Source organism: Manis javanica, chromosome 5 (assembly GCF_040802235.1).
Source record: "Manis javanica isolate MJ-LG chromosome 5, MJ_LKY, whole genome shotgun sequence".
NCBI lineage: Eukaryota > Metazoa > Chordata > Mammalia > Pholidota > Manidae > Manis > Manis javanica.
The window spans coordinates 25154005-25170391 of record NC_133160.1 but is presented as its reverse complement, the minus strand read 5'-3'; the positions used below and the strand labels follow the sequence as shown (position 1 = coordinate 25170391).

The following is a 16387-nucleotide window of genomic DNA, read 5'->3' as shown; positions in this document are numbered from 1 at the left end:
GTACGATTTGTTTTCTTCTTATGGCTGAATAATATTCCATTTGTATATGTACCACATGTGTTTTATCCATTCATGTACTGATGGACACTTAGGTTGCTTCCATTTCTTGGCTATTGTAAATAATGCTGCAAAAAACATAGGGGTGCATATGTCTTTTTCAAACTGGGATCCTGCATTCTTACGGTAAATTCCTAGGAGTGGAATTCCTGGGTCAAATGGTATTTCTATTTTTAGTTTTTTGAGGAACCTCCATACTGCTTTCCACAGTGGTTGAACTAATTTACATTTCCACCAGCAGTGTAGGAGGGTTCACCTTTCTCCACATCCTCACCAACATTTGTTGTTGTTTGTTTTTTGGATGGTGGCCATCCTAACTGGTGTGAGGTGATATCTCATTGTGGTTTTAATTTGCATTTCCCTGATAATTAGCGATGTAGAGCATCTTTGCATATGCCTGTTGGCCATCTGAATTTCTTCTTTGGAGAAGTGTCTGTTCAGATCCTCAGCCCATTTTTTAATTGGATTATTTGCTTTTTGTTTGTTGAGGTGTGTGAGCTCTTTGTATATTTTGGATGTCTCTGTATTATTTTTGTAACTTCTGTAAGTCTAAAATTATCTCAAAAGGAAAAAAGACATTAAAGTAAAAAAAACGAACAGATAATGAAGGCTAAGCTGGAGTAAGCCTACTACAGCTCATCTCTCCCACTGATTACCATTAAAAAGTCTGGATAAATACAAAAAGCAACTGCTTAAGGAAGAACTCTGAGAGAACAGACTGGGGTGAAGAGAAAAATATGAAGTATAACCAGCACAGCAGCAGTGCATGTCCTGGAAAATTTTCTTCTCCGATCCTCTGGCTTGGACACAGGGTGCTCTGAATCAGGAAACTGCGTTGGACAAGGGCTGCAAGAACTCCCAGAGAGAAGCCTGATGTCCTGGTGAGAGAACCAGGGAGATGGGCCAGTGAGGAGCAGCCTTGTCATTACTTGTACTTAATGGTTTTTCTCACCTGGCCCTACCCCAAGGCAGCCGCCATCTGCTGTGCAGCTCCCAGTCGCTCTGAGAGAAAAGGCCATGAGAAAACCCACCCTCCAGAGAAAAGAACATGGGCGAGGGGCCACTGTAGGGCCAACAGAGTGGGATTCTTCCAAGTCTCCTTTTTCCTCTTTTCTCTGGCTGCTTTGTCCTGAGGGCCGGCCCAGGGAAAGGGATTGTGAGACAGGGCTGGTGAGAGGACCTCATATTCCTAACCAGAGGAACAAGAAAAGGGACCTCTGGGAGCCAGAAAATGTAGAGAAAATCCTGGTGAGGAGAAAATGGATAAAAAACCCCTCTGCTATGGAAATTCTGGCTTTGAACAAACACAAGTCCTGAGCTAAACCCAAGCTGTGCCTGTGAGGAGCATACCCCAGAAGGATGACAAGGGCTGTGAATTCTGAGCTGCCACAACCCTGCTGCCCAGGTCCCAGGCTGACCTGTGCAGCACGCAGACCCAAACAGCATGGCAAAGCCTTGAAAATAAAACAGATACAAGGGTCACTGCCCACAGAAAGTGATATTGAAATACGCAGTCTGAACTTAACCAGGTTTGCCTGCTATTAAAAAAATAATTCTCCAGAGACTTTTAACAGTACCCAGAGTCTCACAAGATAATATTTAAAACATCCAGGATACAACGCACAGTTACTCAAAGGAACACCCAACCAGCTCTCAAAAGAAAAAGACAATTAATAGATGCCAGCCATGAAAAGATCCAGATGTTGAAACTGTCGATCAAGGATTTCAGAGCAGCTATTATAACCATACTTCATGAGCGGGAGATTAATGTTTTAGAAATGAATGGAAAAACAGACCTTCTCAGCAGACAAATAGAAATCTTGAAAAAGAACCAAAAAAAAGAAAAAAAGAAAAAAGGGGAGGTATTGGTCAAAAGACACCAAGTCTCATTAATACAAGACAAATAAGTTCTGGAGATCTACTGTATAACATCTACTCAACTAAGAGTTAAGAGAAAATTTTTTAGCATTAAATGCTTATATGAAAAAAGAAGAAAGGTCTCAAATGAATAATACAAGCTTCCACCTTCAGAAACTAGAAAAAGAAAAATCAAATTAAGTCCAAACCAAATAGAAAGAATTAAAGAGCAAAAATCAATGATATTGGGCACAGAAAAACAATGAAACCAGAGGCTGGTTTTTCGAAAAGACCAATATGACTGGTCTTAAATAAAGAGGAAATTATTTGGACACAGACACTCATAAAGGGAAGCCAGTGTTAACAGACACAGGGAGAAGACAGCCATCTGTAAGCCAAGGAGAGAGGCCTGGAATAGATCCTTCCTCCCAGGCCTCAGAAGGAACCAACCCTGCAGACACCTTGACTTTGGACTTCTAGTTTCTAGAACTGTGAGACAATACATTTCTGCTGTTCAGGCCACCCACCCTGTGGTACTTTGTTAAGGCAGTCCTAGCAAACTAATGCAACTGATAAATGAATTTCTCAAGGTCATAGGATATAAGGTCCATATACAGAAATCAATTGCATTTCTATATAATAGCATTGAACAACTGGAAATGGGAAACAAATTTAAGTAAGCACTATTTACAATAGCACCAATGAAAATTAAATAGTGAGGTATCAATCTAGCAACCTTAGTCCAAATGGGGCTGAAACAACACACCATAGATTGAACGGCTTATAAACAGAAATTTATTTCTCACAGTGTTGGAGGCTGGAAGTCCAAGATCAAGGGGCTGACAAATTCCATATCTGGTAAGAGCTGGCTGGCTTCCTGGTTCATAGACAACCATATTCTCACTGTAACCTCCCATGACAGAAGGGACAATGGAACTCTTGGGCCTTCTTTTATAAAGGTCCTAATTCCATTCATGAGGGCTCCACATCCATGACCTAATCACTTCCCAAAGTCCCCACTTCCTAATACCATCACATTGGGGATTAGGTTCAACATACAAATTTTGAGAGGTCACAAAGAATCAGTCCATTGCAAGCCACACCCCACTTCATCCCAGTTCCAGAAGAAGAGAGACCTGAGTGAACAGGCCTGGTGTGTAGAGCATGCAGGTCAAGAAGGCTGTGGGTTTCTTTGTGTATAAGTTCAGAAAATAAAAAGTGCTGGCAAGAATACAAATCTAGACTAATTAGGGAGGGCCCTTTCCACAGGGGACAGGGCAAGTCTCTGCAATGATGTTGCAGCTGAAATCTGAGGGACAATGGTGGGGTTTTGGATGTTAATACCTAGCACCCTCTTTCTTGCCCAAGTTTTGAAACAACTGAGTCAAATGAGGAGTCAGGTATATTGAAATCAAAATGGCATTTGATGGCTGTTCCAGTTACTATCTATCACTTCATCACAAACCATCTGAAAACAGTGTGTAAGACAGCTGTCTGATGCTGATGGCTTCTGCAGTTAGGAATTAAGGAAGGGCGGAGCAGGGATGACTGGTCTCTGCTCCATGATATCTGGGGCCTCAGATGGGAAGACTTAACAGCTGGGAGGGGCTTGATGGCTAGGGGCTGGGATCTTCTGGACATGTGCCTGATCTAGAAGCTGAGGCTGGTTGTAGGCTGGCACCTAGGCTAGGTAGCCAGAAAGAACATCTACATAGGACTTGTCCATGTGTTCTCTCCACTCTGTCTAGTTGGGTCTCCTCACTGCATGGCAGCTGGGTTCTATGAAACCGTATCCAAAGAGAGGCATTTTTATGATCTGGCTGTGGAGACCTCATAGCATCAGTTTCACCACGTTCTAAGTTTAAGGCTGTCAAAAAGGTAACACCAAGCAAGGTTCAAGGAATGGAGACATTAATCACACCACTTGATGGCAGGAGTGTCAAGGTCATGTTGTAAAAGGAGCATGGAATTGGAGATATTGTTGAGGACACAATGACTGATAAACATGTGTGTAGAACACAGCCTAGGTCTGTGGATGAGAAGTCAGGTATGTTACTCCAGTAAAGCTTTCTCTCATGGGAACATGCAACTGGGAATAAGTGAGTCTTGCTCTATAGAAGAGAATTTTAGCAGAGGGAAGAGCAGTTACAAAGGCCCTGCCACGGGCAAGAATGGAGTGTGTTCCAAGAACTGAAGGCCAGCATGGCTGGCTCATGTAGGAGAGGAGAGGTTGATGGGGAAGCTGCAGTTGGAGTTTGCAGGGGGACCTTGAATAGCAGGCTAAGGAGTTTAATGGGAGGCCACTGGGTACTAATGAAGGCTCAAGGATGCCATGAGGCTGTCCCCAAAAAAGCCTGGGACATATCCTCATGCCTAAGAGCAGGTTGTGTCCCAGAGAAGACAAGGGCTCCTGCCTTGGGGCTTGGCTGGAGTACCTCATACCCTGCCCTGTGCACCCTATGTTTGGTCTGGGGAGCAGAGTCCCTGGAAGACCTGGAGTAAAAGCTGCAGACCATTCCAGGTTAGGGTGGAGCCCCAGAACAGGATTTGATGGGGCCAGTGCCTACCCCAAGGCTGACTTGACCCCCTGCATCCCCAGTATCCCATTGCTTCAGCCCTTTGCCAAGTTAGACTATTCTCTGGTGGTGATGCTGCTTATGAGAACAGAGCACAGAGCTGGGCCTCAAGGTGATGCCCACCCAACCCCTAGCCCCATTCAGAGCTTGGCTGATACGTCACTGTTGGGGCTGCCTTTCAGAGAATCCCTGCTCAGACCATCACGTTCACCTTCACAGCCTCTAAGCCAGGCTTGGGTGTGACTGGCGTTATAGAGAAGGGAAATCGAAGCCATGGGGGAAGCGGGGAAGGAGGGACTGAAACCAGACGAGGATGGACCTCGCAGCTTCACTGCCCGAAATTAGCTAGGGGATCGTTTATAAGTGTTTTGTATACACCTGCCCAGGCGAGGGGGTGGTGTGAGGCCCAGGCCCCAGGTCCCAGGATTACACTGCAAATTCTGACGAAACCTCCACCCCGCGCCCCTTCTACCCACTCGCAGCGAGGTGGGATCCTGGTTGGGCCGCTGGGCGCCCTTCCAGCAGTCAGCGCCCTTCCAGACCACACGGTCCTGCCCCGCCTGGGGAATACCTTCGCCTCCTCGCGCGGCGGGCGCCTTCAAAGTGGGGGCTCCGACCTGCACGCCCACTGATCGCGAGGTGAGGGCGGGACCTGAGCGGGGCCAGGTGACAGTCTGCGCGAGGCTAGGGGACGGGTCTAGGGAAAGCGGGTGGTGCCATAAGGGGCGGGGCTCGAGTGACTGAGAGGGGCGTGCCGGGTCATGCTGGGTGAGAGGAGGACAGGACAGGGCCAGGGTGGGGAGGAGGTCGCCGTGCGGGGGCGGGACCGAGGTAACCGAAGGAGCAAGGATAGGACGAAGGCGAGGGTTTAACGTAGCTTGTGAAGCAAGGCCAGGGCTGGGAACGGGCAGGGCAGCAGCAGGCCTGGGCTGGGCGGGGGGTGGAGCATCTCCGGAAGGCGGGCCAGATGGGCGGGGCCATAGATGACTGACAGGACGAAGTAAGGCGCTGCTGGAGGAGCGCAGGGCTACCAGGTGGAGCCCAACGGGAAGCGGGCACAATGACTGCCGAGTGGAGCGGGAAGGGTGACTGGCAGCAAGAGGCCAGGGAAGGAAGGAGACCTTGGTGACGTAGTAGAGAGACAAGGCAGGTGGGAAGACGAGGAATAAGGGCCGCTTTTGGGTGGGGCAAGAGGATTGAAGTCTGGAGGGCGGGGCTGTGGGGCCACGCAGAGTCTCCCCAAATATCGCCCCAGCACCTCTGCTAGGAATTCTCTTCCAGCTGAACACCGCGAACTTCCGCGAATTTCGTGCTGCAGGTGATCGCGGGTCGCCTTTGCTGCCCCGGCCGGCTCCACCCGGACCCCTCGTTCAGCGCCCCCCCCTCCTCCGACGAGGGCGTGAGTCCTGGGGCGGGGGCCGTGCAGAGATCCGACCCTCCGGAAGGAGGTTCCCATTTTCCAGGCCACCGGTCCGTCGCGAACCAGTGAAATTCAGCAGACAGCGCCCATCTATCCTGATCGCTCTGCAGGGTCGTCCCCACGGCCGGGAAACCTTTCATTAGCGGCCGTCTCCGTGACAGCCCTGGCTCCGCTTGGATTCAGACCCGGCCACCTGTGCAGTTACAAAAACGTTCTGCTTGGTTTCTGGAGCTACGGGTCACCGTGCGACGTCCTCCGAGCGTGCGCTGCCAAGTGGGCACCCTCCTGCTGGTGCTACCCCTCGTCCTGCAGGCCTCAGTGCTCGGAATCACAGCGCACCGCCGAGCGCGCGCCTTACCTGCATTCCTGTGGTTGAGCGGGATAGGCCTCGCTTTGCAATCCTGATCACCGCCCCTGTGTCCACCGGCCCCGCCCTTCGACCAACCGTCCTCAATCTCCTTAGTACCAGTTTCTCTATTCCCCGGCCCCGTCCTTGCACTACAGTCCCCGCCCTAACTGTAAGCCCCGCCCACTCCGCTCATACCTTTCCCCGCCCCTCCTGTCCCAGACCTGTTCTCCCTCTTCAACTGGCTCCCGAGGCTTCCGAGGGACTGAGGGTAGGGGTCCGCTATGTCTCTTCTAACACCTCTTCTTTCGCCTTCGGGTCCTGCACGAGGACTAGGTCTTCCTCAGTATCCCCTCTGGGCTCGGGGTGGGGGGTGTCCGAGGTGGGTCCGGTGCGAAGCCTGAATGGTGGGCATCGTCCTGGTAGGATGCTGAGGCTGTGGTTCAGGTCATTATGTTTGGGCAGGATCTTGGGGGCTCTCTGGATCTGGTCAAGTGAGTCAGAGCTGCCCCTTTCTTTAAGGGCTCCCCTTGGGGGTCAGAGCTGCAGGGCCAACGAGAAAGGGACAGATCCCTCTCACCTCTCATCCTTGCTGTTTTCAACCCTTCAGCCTGCAGTTACGTGCAGGGTCCATGGTGGTGAGTGGCCTGAAAGCCCCATCCGGAGCCCCCTCCCCTCTTGTGCCCACCAAGGTTGCCAGGAAAGAATCTCACTCCTTGGCCCAGGGACTCTGAGTGACCTGCCTGATGGGCGAGCCTTGTTACCAAACCAAACAAACCTGGGTCCACTCGCCTGATGCTCACCAAAGTCAAACACTGACATTAAGATGTAGTGAAAGAAAGAGGGCATTTATTGCAGGGCACAAGGCAAGGAGAAGGGGTGGCTGATGCCCCAAGTCCTGAACTTGCCATTGGCTTACAAACAAGGGTTTTAAAGGCAAAATTATGGGAAAGGGTTGTAGGGTGTGTGATCAGCTCATGGCCATTCTTCTGCTTGGCCAGTGGTAAGGTGACAGGATTGTTTCAGGAATCTTAGCTATCAGTCTCTGGTTCTACCCAGTCTGGGGTTTATGTGTTTGTTGTTAGGAGGTGGCCCATCTGGTAGAAGTCTAAGTTCCTGTAAAACATCTCAAGGTTACATGAGCCAATTATTAATAGCCTTGAGAGGGAACTAAGAGGCCTGTGTCTGTTTCGTCGGCTTTACTGTGGTTTGCAAACTCCTGTTTTCTTTAATCTCTAACTACCTACACTTTGGGTCATGATTAAGAGACTTGGGCTTCTCTTGGTTCATGAAAAGTCTGAGGGGCTTCATCAAAAGGGGGCTACATGGTTACAGTCTGACTGTTTCCAAGTTCTGGACCTTGAGATGCTGCTCTGCATTGCCCTGCAGGCAGTCTTGCAGCCCTACATCAATCTTGAGTAGTACAGGGCCTGCCTCCACCCCATCACCCTCTGCTGTGGGGGCTGGCTTCCCCAACAGATGTTCCTTATCACAGCATCACCCCGCATCTGGGGCCTGGAGTTCCCATAGGGGTGGGGATGGAAGAGGACAGAGCAGAACAGAGGGTCATGTTCCACAAGTGCCTTCCCTTGGGAGTCCCTGTGAAAGATGGGGAAACTGAGGCCTAGAAATGGTACCACTTGGCCATCAGCATGGCAATAGGAGAGCATACACATCAGCCACTCACTCCAGTGCAGTCAGCACCCACGTGTTCCTGAAACGGTCTGACATGACTTAAGGTGTGCTCTCCCCAGGTTGCCTGAAGGAGGGTTTCCCTAGTTCTCTGTCCACAGGGCTACTCCTCAGGACATTGTGGTCAGCATTACCTCTTCCGGGTCTCTGAAATCTGTAATGCCCTTGGTCATGGGGAAGGGGGAGGAGCACTCCCAGGAGTAACCATGGCTAGTCCTGGGAGCTGGGGGTCTCTTGGAGATCCAGGGGTCTCCCACTCTGCCTTCTCACAGCTTTTGTTTGTGGCTGCTGAAGTTCAGAATGGAGGTGATGTGCATCCTACCCCTTCTAGGGTCTCTCTGGCACCTTCCCCTGAGTCATCTGTCCCCTGGGGACTAAGACCTTCCCTCCAGACTGGCTGGAGTGGCTTCACTAGGCACCAGGAACCCTGATGGATGGGTGGGAGCTAGGCACAATTCATGGGCTCAGAGCTGGGAGACCTAGAAAGTTCCAGTCCCAGGCCACAGAAGGGACCCACAGCCTTCACCCATCAGTCCACCATCAGTCTCCTAATAATCCCAGGCTAAGTTCACTGAACTCATGTTCTGCTCCATTTAACCACATCACTCCCCCACTTAACCTTTAGTAGCCTCCCCTCTTGGATAAATCCAAGATTCGCACCCATGGCCAATGAGTTCCTTTCTGGTGGCTCAGCCCCACTCCAACTCTCCCCTTTTTCCTTATACTAGTCTAGCCAAGATGGCCTCTCTTTGTTCTTTGAACACACTTGTGCTTTTCTGCCTCTGGGCCTTTGCACTGGCCTTTCTCTCTGCTTGGAACTGGATTGTAAACCCTATAAGGGCAGGGACTGTGTTTGGTTTTGTTTGGCTCTATATTCTCAAGCATTTAACCTAGCGAACAATAGACACTCAATTAATGCCAGCTGTAATAGGTCCTAATAAGTAATTTTTAAATAAGTGTACCTGATGCTTTTCTATTGGCTTATTTAATCCTTATAACAGCATATGAGATAGAACTATCATTAGCTCTCTCTTATAGAAAAGAAAATAGGAACTCAAAGAGGTTGGGCCATTTGTTGAAGGTCATGCAGCTAAGATTTGAACCCCAGAGGGAGGCTTCTTTCACTTCTCCTTGGATATGAGGGCATGGGAATGAGGTGGTACACCGCAGGCCAGCTCCCAGATTCCAGCTGCTTGTAGGTTTCCTGGAGCAGGAGGCATTGGCTCTGGGTGGGCAAATTGGCAGGACTTGGATCTGCAAAGGCCCTCAGAGCGCATTCCAGTGGGAAGGAACAGCAGTGAGCAAAGGTATGGAGGCAGGAAGATCCAGCTCCCAGGACTACCCAACCCAGAGAGCTGGGCCCGCCCAGCACACAGCCAGCTGGGGCCTCCAGAGGCAGGACCCCCGTGGGCGAGTAGTCATTCTGCAGTCCCTCTCCCCAGGCTGTGGTCTGGGACCCCCCTGGGGACGAGGGCTGGGCGCTCTCACGCCCCGCGGAGGCAGGACGTTCCCACGCAGGGGCGGCCTAAGGACAGGCTGTGGGGCGGGCCCGGGGGCGGGAGCCGGTGCTCTGGTCCCTCTGCAGCCCAGTCTCCGTTACTCGCTTGGCAGACCCGGGTCGCGGAGGCTCTATCTTAGCCGCTGCCGCCGCGGAGCCGCGAGGTGAGTGAGTGGGAGGGAGAGCCTGGCTGCCCTAGGCTGGAGGGTGAGGGTGCAGCTTTGCCACCCAGGGACCCTGCCACAGAGGAGGGTCGGGGATGGAGGGGTGCCTCACGGCAGCTCAGAGTTAAGGAATCCTGGGGAATTATCCTCTGTCACCATTCGGGGCACCAGCTCTCCCCCAAAATGTAGATCACCTACCCCTTACCTCTCCCCATACCTGGTGCTCCCCCACCTACTTGTCACTGATGGGGAGCCTTCCTTCCCAGATGTGGGGGCCCTCTCCCATTTACCGCATATTGTATACCCCTCCAATTATTGGGTGACCCTCTCCGCAGTTGTGGGGGGCCTTTCTCTTTCCAGAAGTGGGCTCCCACCTCCCTCTCCCCAGATGTGTGCTCCTCTTCCTCTCTCTGACCCAGCTTGGTCCTTGTCCTCCTCTACAGCCCTCCCCTCCCCATAGGATGCCAGACCCTGAGACTACCCTGGGGGCTGGGGGTTTGGGCTCAGCCTGTCCCCCTCCTGCCCCAGATCCAGTAGAGCAGGCTCTCCCTGGCACGTAGGCAGCCAATTAAGGGGGAAAGGGTGGGGGCTGGACTGCGCACAGAACTCGACAGATGGCCCTGTCGGGAACAGAGGCAGCCCCAAGACCTGCCCCCGCCCTACCTGGACTCCCACCCAGTTTCCTCTGGGGAGCAAAAAACTAAGGGAGGTCTCCCAGCCCAACCCACAAATGCCAAGCCCCCAGCCCCAAATTGTTCAGGCCCTGCCGTAGGAGTTCGGCCTCCTCCAACTTCTCATGTGGTGACTTAAGGCCCCAGGAGGGGGCTCTATATGTCTAGAACCCCCATAGGAGAGGAGACAAAATTAGAAGGGGCAGGAGTGTAACCTTGAATTTCTGGAACTCCCCCCGCAACCATATACACACCTGTGGAAAAGGGTTTCTCTGTCTGGGCCCTGACAGGTAGGGGCAGAGGGCACTTTAAGGGCAAGACTCATCCACACACACACCAGATGTTCTTCAGAGCTGCTTGGAGCTTGGTGCTGAGGAAAGGAGGACTTGGAATGCGAGGGATGCACAGTCCGGGAGGCACTGGTAAGACCCGCACACCCCCTCCCTTGCCTAACTCTAAGCCCAGGGCCAGGGTCCTCTCTGTGGTCTGCAGCTCGTCCCTTCCATACTACTGTGGGCCTACCTCAAAACCATATCCCACCTCTTGAACCCAGGCCACATTCCTTCAGGAAATGTTGCTCTCAGGGTTAGCAGACAACACCCTCCTTCACTGCAAGCTTCCTCAGGTCCTGACCCCCAAACCTCAGGCCCCTAAGGCCTTTGTGTCCTGAGGTGGAGGGTGCTGACAGAACCCTGGACCTCCTTTCCCAATCCTGGGGTCAGTACTAGTCAAAAGAAAGAGGCCTAAAGCAGGGGACACTTCAACCAGAGAGCAGATGGGCCTTCCTGACCCTCAGGAGAATAATAACATAACATTTAGTGAGCCCTTGTTAGGTACCCCAAGCTGTGGTAAACACTTTTACACAGAGGACACATTAGACATCACTACAACCATGTGAGGCAGGTGGTGTGCAGTTATCTCCATTTCTCAGCTGAGCAAATTGAGGCTGGATACCTCAACAGTAAAAAGGACCAGAACTCCTTGGCCAAAGCAGTTCCAGTGCCATCCTGGCAAGGTGGTACCACTGCCTTCCTCGTGGGCATCTCTGGTGACAATAACAGAAGATTTACTGAGACCCTCCTAGTGCTTAACCTTGCTCTGAACACCTACATGGAGCCCTCCAGGCTTAGCCATCAGGGAGAGCTTCCAGAAATGCAAGCCAGTAGTAAAACCAGTCTCTCTGCCAATATAATTATGGAACATCTACTGTACACTGGGCACAGTGCTTAGCATTGTGAGTGTATTATCTGAAGTTTCCCACGACAGTGCAAGGTAGGTTCTCTCATGATCCCCACCTTCCAGATGAGGACATTGAAGCACAAAGAGGTAAAGGGACTTGTTGGAACTGGGGTGGGGTGGAACTGGGGCTCCCACCCAGCTGATGCCAAAGCCATGCCCTTGACCATTCACTAAAGCCATATGGACAGCACTTTACAGTCTGCAGAACAGTTTCATATCTGTCATCTCAGGGTTATCCCACTGAGCCTTTGCCAGACATGCCCACCTCACCTCACATCTTCCAGAGAACATGGGATGTGGAGTCAGAGGGGCTGAATTGCAGCCCTGGCCCTGCTCCTTCTTGCACTGTGAACTTCGGCAAGGCACTTAACTACTCAGTTTCTTCATTTCTAAGATGGATAACAATATCATCTGGCTCAGAGTGATGCAGAGTAAGTGAGTCAACTTACCTTAAGGTCTTAGAATGGCTCCAGGCATACAGTAAGTGCTCAATAAATGCAGCCTTCCTTATTAATATTGTGGTTGGAGCTGGGATGTCTCAGGAGCAGCCTGAACTCAGCTCCTCTGTTGTTCCTGCAGCACAGGGCACGGGGAAGATGCCCCCCTATACCAACTACCATGCCCAGCGCTCCTACCCCATGCCAGACGAGCCCTTCTGCACAGAGCTCAACGCTGAGCAGCGGGCCCTGAAAGAGAAGGAGAAGGGCAGCTGGACCCAGCTGAGCCATGCCGAGAAGGTGGCCTGTAGGTCTCAGGGTGGGGCTGTCCTGGGAGACTGGGCGGGGGGTGACTTTGAAAAGAAGGGCCTGTCAGAGGGCAGCAGGCAAGGAGAGCCCCCACCCAAGATAGCCAGAAACCCCCATCCACCTGAAAGCATACCTGAGGGGTAAAGGTCATTCATCTGCTCATTTTGTTCATACAACTATTTGTGTTCAGCCAGATGGTAGGTGGTGCTGGGAACCAGGAATGAATCACCCAGATGGTTCCTGCCCTCAGTGTGCTCCCAGTCTGGTGGGGGGAAACCCAAACCCAGATAACGGTAACACAGCATGCACAGCTAGGGTGAGGTGTGTCCAAGGGGTTGTGAGGACCCGAAGAAGACAGAGAAGCCATCTGGGCAGACCTCCCAGAGGAGAGCATGTGCCAGCTGACCATGGATGCTGAGGAGGAGGGTGCTGCCAGGTAGTGGGAGCTGCACAGGGAAGGCTATGGGAGCAGAGAGCATGGAGGATCCTGGGGATCACTGAGTGGTGTGGGGGATGAGAGCAAGAGCCTGACCCTGGGAAGCAGGAGGGTGCATGACCCCAAGTGCCCCAGGCTGACTCTGATATTTGGAGCCTCCTCACAGGCTCCTGGCCCAGTAGGTGCCCCATAAGAATATGCTTAATGTAACTTGTTCACCATGTAAGAACTTGTTCATTATGTTTCAGAAGATTGGAGACTGTTGAGAATTAGGCTTGGGGTTGATTAATGATTGTGCATTGAGTCCCCTATACAGAATTTTATTGTTGTTAACAACCATTTGATCAATAAATATGAGAGATGCCCTCTCAAAAAAAGAATATGCTTAATGTACAGCATTTGCTGCAGGGAGAGGGATCCCTAAGACCTAGAGTTGGCCCAGGGTCCTCGGAATGGATACCCCTGGGTTCCTACTGCCCTGCCCCATCTGTTTCCAGTGTATCGGCTCCAGTTCCATGAGACCTTTGCAGAGATGAACCGTCGCTCCAATGAGTGGAAGACAGTGATGGGCTGTGTCTTCTTCTTCTCTGGATTCACAGCGCTGCTCATTTGGTGGCAGCGGGTCTATGGTGAGTGGCAGCACCTTACCCTACTGCTGCCCTTGACTATGCCCTGTGGCCACAGCCACCAGCCAAGCTCTTATACAGGAACTCTGCTGGCACTCATCTGAAGAGTTCTGAGAAGTCCTCCAAAGAGGTATAGGGTGAAGGGCAGAGCACAGCTGCCTGAGTTGGAATGTAGGGACTCTAATTCTCTGGGCTCCAATTCCCTCATCTATGATATGGGAATAATAATCCCACATAAACCCCACATCTCAGGGTTCTTGTGAAGATTTAAGGAGAGAGAGCTATAAGCCAGTGCCTAGTACATAGTTGTGAATGGTGTTACTGATCGCTATTATTAATCATGAATTTTTCAGTATATTGTTTCAGCTTCTGTAATGAAGAGTCCTTAACATACAAGAGCTTAAACAAGATAGAGGTTTTGTTCCTCTCTCACAAAAAAGTCCAGGGGGTATAAAGGGACTCCACAATGTCAGGATCCTTCTGCTTGTTGCCCTGCCATCCTTAACATGCAGCTTCCTTCTCTACATTAAAGATGGCTCCTCCAGCTCCAGCCATTAAAGTCTATATTCCAGCCAAGAGGGAAAGGAAGGACACACTTCTCTTTAAGGTCCAGAAGTTGCACACCCCACTTCTGCTCACATCCTATTGGCTAGAAATGATTTATGACCATGCCTAGCTGCAAGGGAAGCTGGGAAATGTAGTGTTGAGCTGGGTGGTCACATGCCCAGTTTATTGCTTATTACTATAGAAGAGTGGTTCTCAAAGTGTGGTGCCTGGACCAACAGTATCATTTGGGAACTTGTTAGAAATGCAAATTCTCAGCCCTAGTCTGGATCTACTGAGTTAGACACTCTGAGGGTGGAGGCAAGAAATCTATTTTAACAGCCTCCCCGGTGATTCTGATACCCACTCAGTTTTGAGAAGCTCTGGAGGAAGGGGAGAGAATATTGGGGAAGAGCTGGCAGGCCTTGCCTCAGTTAACTCCACTTGTAGTATCTTCTCCTTGTTTCTTCTTCTGCAAAAGCATGATGGGAATTCCTACCCTGCATGAGGATGGGAGCCTTTGGGAAAAATTCTAGTCTAGCCCAATGTATGGTACTAACAGGTGTCCATAATGATCTTTTCCTTCTTGCCCACCCACTGGGACAGAAAGTACTAGGGACAAGGTCAGGCAGGCTGAATCAGCCTCAGGAGCAGGCTTGAGCAGTGTGCGGAGTTGCAGCCAACCAGGGCTTCCTTGATCCACGCATCAAGGCACCTAAAAAACCTCCATGAATGCTTCAGCCCTTGGATTAAGTACTTCCTTCCCACAGTGAATACTGCTTCCTACCTCCAATGCCCTCAGGAAGCAGAAGAGACTATCTCACTCTGGTTAGTGGGAGCAAACTCATAATTAAAGTAGCTACTACCATGTATTAGGGACTTAATATCTATCCCACATTGTGCCAGTTGCTTTATACATACTAACTCATTCGATCCCCACAACCCTAGTAGAGATAATCTATTTTTGACAGGTAAGAAAACTGAGGCTCAGAGAGACAAAATGACTTGCTCAAGGTCACAGGGCAAGGGAGTGATGGAGCTGGGATTTGGACCCAGGTCGACTTCAAATCAATGCTCCTGTTTCCCACTGGGCCACAGAAGAGCTGAGAAAACTGAGGCTCAGAAAGGGGAAGACCCTTGGCCTACCATTTCTCTTGGCCCTTAGACTCCCCACCACAAGTCTAAGGTAAAGCGGGCATCAGAGTCCAGAGGTTCCTGGAGTGAAACTTGGAGGACAGACAGTGGGGAGGAGCTACTCAGTACCTGATGTCCCAACCCTGTGACTGGAGACCCTGGCTCAGGGGGAGGGGGCAGGCATGGCAGCATCCTGAGCCACCGTTGTCCCAACTGCATGCCTTCCCCACAGTGTTCCCTGAGAAGCCCATCACCCTGACGGAAGAGTGGAAGGCCCAGCAGCTCCAGCGCATCCTGGACATGAAGGGCAACCCTGTGCAAGGCCTGGCCTCCCATTGGGACTATGACAAGAAGGAGTGGAAGAAGTGACACCATAGCCCAGACTGCTCTCCCAAAGCTCCCTGCTGGCCCAGAGGCTATGGAGGGGCCTCCCTCTTCATAACCCAATAAAGCTGGTCTGTTCTCTTCTGCCTCTAATCTCTACCTACCACAAAGCCTACATTACATCTCAAATTAGGCAGTATAGCAGACGAGGGGCAAGAATAAGCCACTTTCCAGGGGCTCAGAGCCCAGCTAGTCAGAAAAGGCTTCCTGGAGGATTAAGGCCTAGGTGGGATTAGGAAAGGCAGGATGATGGGAAGGTATTCCAGGTGAAGGGAATGGCTTGAACAAAGGCAAGGACACTCTTTATTCAGTCAACTAAAATATTTTCTGAGCACCTATTATGTTCTAGGTATTAATCCAAGCTGTGGGATGCAGCAGTGAACAAGACAGACAAGGTCCTTGGCCTCACAGAGGAGGCATTCCTTTATGGAGGGAGACAGAAAAATGGATATGTCAGTATAATATATAGTATGCTATGTGGCAATAAATGCTGTAAGGAGACAAAACAAGGCAGTATAAAGGCACAGAATTAAAAGATATTTGGGGGAGAGGTGGTCAGTGAAGGCCTCACAGAGGAGGTGGCATTTGAGAAGAGGTCTGAATGAGATGAGGGAACAAGGCTTGCATCAAAGACAGGCTTTCAAGTGCAGAGGCGGAATTCTGGTTTGCATCTCTGTGGAATTCCAAGGGGGCCACAGTGACTGGAGCAGAATGACTTGGAGAGAGTAGGAAGGTGTGGGCCAGGGCACAGGGTTGTCTTGGGGCAGAAAGCAGATGATATAGGGCCCCCTGGGATTTTGTGCTAAGTGTGAAGGGAAGCTGCATCTGTTTGGGTCCTTGGAGAAGTAAATGCCAAGAATTCAACCCATGGACAGCTTTATTGGGGGCCATGCCATGAAGGATAAAGGAGACTGACGTGGGCCTGACCCCTGTGGAAGGAGAGAGGGAAGGATACACTGTTTCAATCTGAGCCCAAACAGAAGGCAATTTAAATGGAG

The 16387-nt window shown here is 51.0% G+C and overlaps 1 protein-coding gene across 4 annotated transcripts; it reads left to right on the top strand.

The window, feature by feature from the left end:
* The first annotated feature begins 6468 nt into the window (after positions 1–6468).
* Positions 6469–15482, top strand: COX4I2 (cytochrome c oxidase subunit 4I2). Of its 4 annotated transcripts, none has more exons than XM_073236760.1 (6): positions 6469–6527; positions 9560–9610; positions 10572–10703; positions 12100–12264; positions 13200–13331; positions 14843–15226. In XM_073236760.1, exons 3-6 carry the CDS (start codon positions 10622–10624, stop codon positions 15034–15036), a joined length of 573 nt encoding a protein of 190 aa, XP_073092861.1. In that variant the 5' UTR covers positions 6469–6527; positions 9560–9610; positions 10572–10621; the 3' UTR covers positions 15037–15226. The 4 variants fall into 4 exon arrangements, with proteins under 4 accessions (XP_073092861.1, XP_017501279.1, XP_073092859.1 ...); XM_017645790.3 differs by lacking the exon at positions 14843–15226 and adding an exon at positions 15238–15482 and having other exon boundaries at positions 6482–6527; XM_073236758.1 differs by lacking the exon at positions 6469–6527 and adding an exon at positions 9231–9255.
* The last annotated feature ends 905 nt before the right edge of the window (positions 15483–16387 follow it).

Excerpts from the sequence above, each read along its gene's own strand:
- COX4I2 (XM_073236759.1), top strand. The coding sequence starts at position 10,622 with ATGTTCTTCAGAGCTGCTTGGAGCTTGGTGCTGAGGAAAGGAGGACTT. Across the intron at positions 12,265-13,199 it reads CCATGCCGAGAAGGTGGCCT|TGTATCGGCTCCAGTTCCAT; the intron begins GTAGGTCTCAGG and ends ATCTGTTTCCAG. Across the intron at positions 13,332-14,842 it reads TTGGTGGCAGCGGGTCTATG|GTAAGAAAACTGAGGCTCAG; the intron begins GTGAGTGGCAGC and ends TATTTTTGACAG.